The 7,092-nt window shown below is 36.5% G+C and overlaps 1 protein-coding gene across 1 annotated transcript; it reads right to left on the reverse strand.

Moving 5' to 3' along the window:
- Nucleotides 1-159: 159 nt before the first annotated feature.
- LOC18097330 (protein STRUBBELIG-RECEPTOR FAMILY 8) lies at nucleotides 160-6,040 on the reverse strand. Its single transcript, XM_052452498.1, has 16 exons — nucleotides 5,611-6,040; nucleotides 5,035-5,167; nucleotides 4,871-4,942; nucleotides 4,705-4,770; nucleotides 4,544-4,615; nucleotides 4,385-4,456; nucleotides 3,787-3,858; nucleotides 3,602-3,667; nucleotides 3,457-3,522; nucleotides 3,053-3,363; nucleotides 2,429-2,685; nucleotides 1,785-2,056; nucleotides 1,538-1,673; nucleotides 1,262-1,401; nucleotides 979-1,135; nucleotides 160-660 (listed from the first exon to the last, which is right to left on the reverse strand). Exons 1-16 carry the CDS (start codon nucleotides 5,711-5,713, stop codon nucleotides 508-510), a joined length of 2,148 nt encoding a protein of 715 aa, XP_052308458.1. The 5' UTR covers nucleotides 5,714-6,040; the 3' UTR covers nucleotides 160-507.
- Between the last annotated feature and the right edge of the window lie 1,052 nt (nucleotides 6,041-7,092).

Here is a 7,092-nt window from a genome sequence, read left to right on the forward strand (position 1 = left end):
TGAAAGGAAGAACCCATTGCCTCAATGACTTTGTTTTTGTCTTACCCCAGATTCCCAACCTTTTTGGTTTTTGGTTGGCAGTTTCTGATGTGGAACAGCATATTCAAATTGATAGTTCAATTCTGTCTGCAGGTGAAAAATCTTTGCCAAAATGTAAACTTGCAAAGATCAAGTGAAAATTCTTTTATTAGGCCGCATTATATATTGAATGTTACAGCATAAGATGGAAAAAGATTTTGGAATACAGTATTTATTCATTTACAGCTAAAGATGAAGTTAAATGTATGCAACTGGAATACAGTATTAAATCATTTACAGCTAAAGATGAAGTTAAATGCATGCAACTCACAATGTTTCAGGCATAATTACATATCTATCTGATCTGATTTTATAGCTTTGTAGCCTCTTTCCTCTTTATCTGTGCGTGTTTTGGTCATCCATTGATCTTTGTATGGTTGTATGCAAAATCGGAAGCTTCACTTCCAAGTTCAAGATGGGCCAAGACGCTCAAAATGATGAATCTATTGCCTCATGATCGGGGGTTCTATATGCAAATCCTGACTCGTCACTGGATCGCCTCTTGACCACACTGGCCCTTTGCACTAGTCGTACTAATGCTTGCACAACTTCAGACATGGGAGGGCGAAACTCAGGTTCCGGCTATAAAGAAAACAAAAATCATAAGTTGCCCATTTTCAGTTAAGAGAGTGATAATAAAGAAAACTGCAGCCAAAATCAAGCAACTCCAAGCAACCGTATACATGAGTGTTATGGCCCAAAATCATATCCAAAAGAAATAAATCAATGAAATTAAATGGGAATGTAGGCCATGACACGAATAGGCTCCATATGATGGAGCATATGATTTTAAGCTAAAAAGGTTTACTAGTTAGATAGCCATTCTGGAATTCTTTAAAATATCATGAAAGCTAAGGCTTGGTGCATATTTAGTCTTATTATCAGAAAAAAGAAACTTACCTGGACACAGAGGGCAATGATGTCAGCGAAACGTGAAAGAGACTTTGCAGGATACATGCCATTTAAGATAGGATCAACCATTTTTGCCAAGGCATCAATATCATGCAGTTGAGGAGTAGCCCATCTAACAAGTGACTGCTCTGATCTCACCCTCGAACTATGAAACCCCAAAAATTGGATAAGGGATAAATTTAAACCAAGTTCAAGAATAGCCCCAAAAATAAATGCTTAAACAAGTCTATGAACAAAAGCACAATTGATCAGTAAACAAGAGAAATGTTACCTGTCAAGTGGCTTCCGACCAGTCAATAGCTCTAGCATTACCACCCCAAAGCTGTAGACATCGCTTTTTACAGTGTATATTCCTGACAGAGCAAATTCAGGAGCACTATAACCAAATGAGCCAACCATCTGTGTTGAAACCTGTCAACGAGAATCATACTATACTTGGTCAGTCCGAATGCAACAAAAGGTATGTTAACAAAAAGTTCTAGAAAGCATGAAGTTAATGAGAGTTTGCAGTGCCAGCACATAATATTATTCACTCGTTTTCCTTTACCTGTCTCTCTGTGTTTGGTGTCAGAGCAGCCAAACCACAGTCTGACAAGTGGGGATTAAGTTCTTCATCAAGTAAAATATTTGCCGACTTCAAGTTTCTATGTACAACAGAAGGCAAGCAGACTTCATGCAAGTACCTGAGTAAACAGGCTACAATTAAGAGAGGATGTAGGGCATGCTGTATGAGAGAGAAAGAGAGAATTCTAACACCACACACACACACACACACACATATATATATAACATACTCTAAAGCACGGGCAGTGCCAAGTGCTACTCTAACACGTGCATTCCAAGATAATGTCTTGCTGCCATCATCAGCAAAGTGCAGTATATCATGCACACTCCCATTTGCTATATATTCATAAACCAAGAGTCGCTGCCCATGCTCCACACAGTATCCTACTAGGGAAACAATGTTTGGGTGCCTCAAGTGTGACATATTTGAAACAGCTTCAAGAAAGTTGTCTTCCTCCTGTAATGACAATGCTGCATTGTCGATCTTCTTAACAGCCATCATCTATATCAACAGAACAGAAGTTGATTACTAAACTATTGCAACAGAGATTAGCAAAACCTGTAAAGAAAAGCAACCCAACCAGAACACCAAGGGAAGAACTCTCACAGTCATGATGGCTTTATTTTTAGCATACTTTAAATCAATTTTTAGCGTACTTTAAGTCAGAAGAATTTAATCAATGTATTAACCGGAATTTACTAGATAAAGGTGAGTCATCGTGCACAAAAATTACATGCTCATTGTAGCTAGCAATAGGACCTCTTCAAGTGCACATAACACTGGTAGCTCCATGGACTCGTACTAATACAAATATAGAAACCAGCATGACCATAAGAACATAGATATTACTTTATATCCAATGATTTAAGTTACCTTTCCATTAGGAAACTCTCCTCTGTAAACACGACCAAGAGAACCTTCACCAATTAGAAACTCTTGACTAAAGCTATTTGTTGCTGTTTGTAGAGAAGCAACACTATATGAAGTGGCAGTGATGGGCGACTTCATTCTTTTTATGGATCCAGAATTCCCTTGTAATCTCTCAACCACCAATTTCTCTGCAGGTGGGGGCTTCAGATCCGTAACAGCAGCCATGTTTTTCACCCTTGACTCTTGCATATCTCTATCAACTGGAAAAACGAAGCAGAGCATAAACCTCAGTGGTTAGGATTATTATACAAGAGCTTCCAGCTTCAATCTATTAATTAAGGAACAAAATTTTGAAGCCTGTTGAATGAAGGAGGGGTTCAAAGTTATATTTTGCATTAATATGCAGACAGACCAACTAATCACAATCTTATTTAGACTATGGTGTCTAAGGAAAATGAGCTTGACTAATGTCAGGATTAAAAACACTATTTTAACTGCCTCGTGGAAACCAGTGTTGTAGATACTATGACCCCACATGAAACCAATTGCGCATTTATGTGGTCTCATATTCTGAAAATTCAAAAGGTTATCTCAGAAGAATAAAGATTCAAAGGACAGAAAACCTACTGTCATCTGTATCAGCAGGACGACTTCCCCGGGTAGCTAGAGGACCAATTTCCTTGCTTTTGTGCTTCTTAATGCAAAAGACAAGAGCAAGTAGTACAATGAGAACCAGAACAAGAGAACCCAGGGCTACACCTACAATAGCTCCCACTGAAATTCCCTTATCTGACTGTGATGGTTGACCATCAGAAGAAGGGGTGACAGGCGCACCAGATCCTGGATGAGTACGGTTTCTGTGAGATTTACCAGGAGGTGGTGGGGTATATGGTGGCGGAGGTGGAGAAGGACCATTGTCAAAAGAATTTCCATCGTATCTGATTTAATTATTCAAAGAGCTTATTTAACATATTGCAGAAGTAGAACGTGATAAATTTGGCATGGAAGAAACAAAGAGCAAAGAAACTTACATAAAGTTTGGGATTGAACTAAGCTCTTGAGGTATCCATCCACTAAAGTTATTGTTTGCAACATTTCTGTTGAAAATATAAGGTGCAATAAGAGCACAGTGGCAGATGACAGATTTAAAACCCCACCATTGCTAAAGGAACTTACAGAGTTGTCAAAGGCAAACCAGTAAGAACATTAAGAGAGCCAGTCAGTTGATTGTTCTGAACATTGCTGCAGCATATTAGAATATCACAAGCCTTTAATCAAACTTTCCAAGAGTTTGCAATCCTTTTCTTAAATTCACTTTATGTTACTCGGTTAATTTTGAATGGAGTCAGCACTCTACTCACAGTGTAGAAAGATTGGACAACGAATTAAAAGAACTGGGAAGATCTCCACTAAAGCTGTTGAAAGAGAGATCCCTGCATGCACAAGCAATAGTAAACATCCAAGAGAGCTATTTATTGGAAAGTAGATATGAGCATTATTGTGCTGGAAATGAAGAGAGTCAAAGAATAACATGGCAAATGCAGCCCCCATGGTGGGCAATTGGGATACAAGTCACATAAATGAAATATGTTTTCCTGTTCACTCTCTCTTTAATAAAATTTGTTTCTTCCCTCTTTCCTGATTGGTACTATCTTTCCACCATGTTAGACACCACAACACCATATTTTAGCTTTTTCCTGAAAAATGAATTCTACTTCAGCATATCCCTAATCTCCTCAACAGGTTACCTTTATTGAACTTATTGTGTTAATTCGCTCCTTCTTGTATTCTTTGAACAGTCAATTTTGTGAAGAAAAAAGTATCATAATGTGGCTTTTCCATCAACCATCATGATTCTTTGCATAGTACTATAAAAACTCAGTTGCACATGTATTTTAACAACGAAATTTCCAAGAACTAAAACTCAAATAACATCTGTTTTGAAGTAAGAAATCTCACATGGTTGCGAGGAGAGAAAGATTAAGGAAAACATCTCCAATTGATTGGGCGAGTGAATTGCGGCTTATGTTTCTGAAACCAAAGATGTTGAATCAGGGAATAATCCAAATCCTGCAATTACTTGACAAAATTTAAATGCATTCCAGATAAGCCACTCACAGATAACTAAGAGAAACCATGCTAGACATTGAATAAGGAATATTCCCACTCAAGTTGTTCTTGGCGAGATTTCTGCATTATGCAAGAATAGAATGAACACGTTATCAAACAATTCAAACAGATCGAAAACATCAGAAACAATTGACACGATGGAGCATTACAAGCTTGTAAGATTCGGTGGTAACTGATATGGGAATGAATCACGAAGGTGGTTGTCACTTAGATCTCTGGCAGGCACAAACAACCAATATCAGCGGCTCAAATAACCAATGAAAGCAACATAACTTCATCCACCCAAGAAATGAAATAAAGCATTAAATCTCTCACAATGTTCTCAATGACATGAGGTTTGCAAGCAAGTATCCCATTGTCCCGTCAAGTCCTAACCCAGAAATCTGACTGTCAACACCAGCAACACAAAACCATTCAACAAACAAACAAACTAAACCACTAAATCAATTAAATGCATAAATCTCAATGCACTTTCTCACATGGAAACAACAGCTGATCCTTCACAAGTGATCCCTTTCCATGACTCTGCACATGGATCCCCACCATTACTTTTCCAAGTGGTTAGCTGTGAAGGACTATTCAGCGAAGTGTACATAACTTGTAGAGCTTGAACTGCAACAACAACAACAAATACTTTCAATCCTCAAAACCAATCAATTTAACCCCTCAAAAAATCCACCGACATAAACCCTTGGTTAGTCCACGGGGAAATGAAAGCAATCAAAATGAAATGAGACAGCATTTCAATCATTAGATTAGTCGGGAGAAAAAAGAACAATTCTACTTTCATAAGCTAAACACAAAAGGTAGAACATCATCTAGCACATTTTCTCGGAAACAAAAAGAAAATAAAGAACTAGATTTTCAAAGAAAAAAAACAAAAAAATTATCATAGTAGTAGTTCATTTCTTGACTCTAGCTTCACTCCAACCAAAACAAACCCCAAAGTCAATAACTTTAACCACACCAATCACCATCAAACCAACCAAAAACAACCAAAAAACCAAACCCCATAAAAAAAGACCCGAAAAAACAAGAAAAAATGCAAACTTTACCATCATTAGCATCAGTAGTACATTGAACAAGAACTGGGAAACCAAAGATCAAGACTTTAATCACAGACACAAACAAAAATAACTCAAAGTGCTTCAATGTCATTGTTTTTATTGACAAACAGATCAAATTTGGTGTTTCTCTTTTCTGGGGTGTTTTAGTTTAGTCTAGTTTAGAGGCGGTGGTGAGCGGTGACCAGCTTCATCAAGTGATGCAAAGCTCATGGTATTGTAGACTGTGGAGACAGAAGAAGCAAACAAGAAGAAGAGGAAGAAGCAGAGAGGAGGGTGTTAATGAGGTGGAGATCAGAGTCAGTAGTCAGAGACATTGTCATTAAAGAAAGAGAGAGCTAAAGAGAGAGAGAGAGATTCCAAGCTTGAGAGAGTAAATAAGAGAGAGAAGGGCTGTTGACAGTGTGACTCGTTGTAGTTTATGTTTTGTTCTGGGTGTCGGCGAGAAAGGGAAGAGCTGGAAACATATTATTATTTTAAATAATTGTTTTTTATATAAAAAAAAAAAACTAATTAGAATTTACGTGAACTTCGTTGGATCAGCTAAAGGGATTTAAAAATAAATTTGATCCAAATCATACTCCAAGTCATCTATTATAGAATTAACTAGTCAGACTAATATGAGTTGGAAAAAGAATTTCAACTCGAATTCCGAGTTGAGTTTAATAAATGAAGGTTGAAAGAGAAATAATTGATGTCAAACGTACAAGATACTTTAAGGATTAGCAAGTATTAATCTTACTTATTGAATGAATAAATTTCCCAAATCCAACAATTAATATTCCTAATCAATAAACTAGCAGGGGCCTGATTTGAGTGACAAACATGTTTATTTTTCTCTTTTAATTTGAGATTAGAGGGAGGTTTTAATTTTAAATCCGAATAAATAATTATTAATATATTCGCAATCAAACGTGTACTGGAGAGTGAATGGAACAGGAACAGGGTCCTTTTGCTTGTACCTGCGTACAAAAACCATGTCTTATTTGTACATAGCAAAGTGCCAGAGAGCAGTGGAAGAAAAAGGATGCAGAAGAATCGACTGTACAGGATTAAAAATATTCATTCCTGGCTGGTTGTTCCATGAGTGCTTTAAAATAAAAGGACTAAGGCCAAGGTTACCCTCCAATGTTAACCATTCACAAAAACTCCAAAACCCGTGGGTAGTAATAATTTATTATTATTTATTTTTAATATAACAATAAAAAAATTCATATAAGGTAAATATTTAAAATATTATTGTGAGTAATACAATGTATTTATTTATAATATAAGGATAAGAAAAATCATAAGAAATTTTATTTGGAATAACCTAATAGCCAAAAATTCCAAGTTTATCCCATAAAAATCTCAATGATAATGGAGAACATTTCATCTTTCTAGATCAAGTTCTTGACCTAGAAAATCAGAGTTTATTTAGCATATTAAACCCGTCATAGTCGGCAGATAGAAATAAAAACATTATCAAATCAT

This window comes from Populus trichocarpa, chromosome 4, assembly GCF_000002775.5.
Source record: "Populus trichocarpa isolate Nisqually-1 chromosome 4, P.trichocarpa_v4.1, whole genome shotgun sequence".
In the NCBI taxonomy this organism is placed as follows: domain Eukaryota; kingdom Viridiplantae; phylum Streptophyta; class Magnoliopsida; order Malpighiales; family Salicaceae; genus Populus; species Populus trichocarpa.

Coding starts and splice junctions, on each gene's coding strand:
- LOC18097330 (XM_052452498.1), bottom strand. CDS start 5,713: ATGACATTGAAGCACTTTGAGTTATTTTTGTTTGTGTCTGTGATTAAA. Junction 2,686..3,052: donor TCCTGCTGATACAGATGACA/GTAGGTTTTCTG, acceptor TCGTTTTTCCAG/TTGATAGAGATATGCAAGAG. Junction 661..978: donor TCATTGCCCTCTGTGTCCAG/GTAAGTTTCTTT, acceptor TTTTCTTTATAG/CCGGAACCTGAGTTTCGCCC.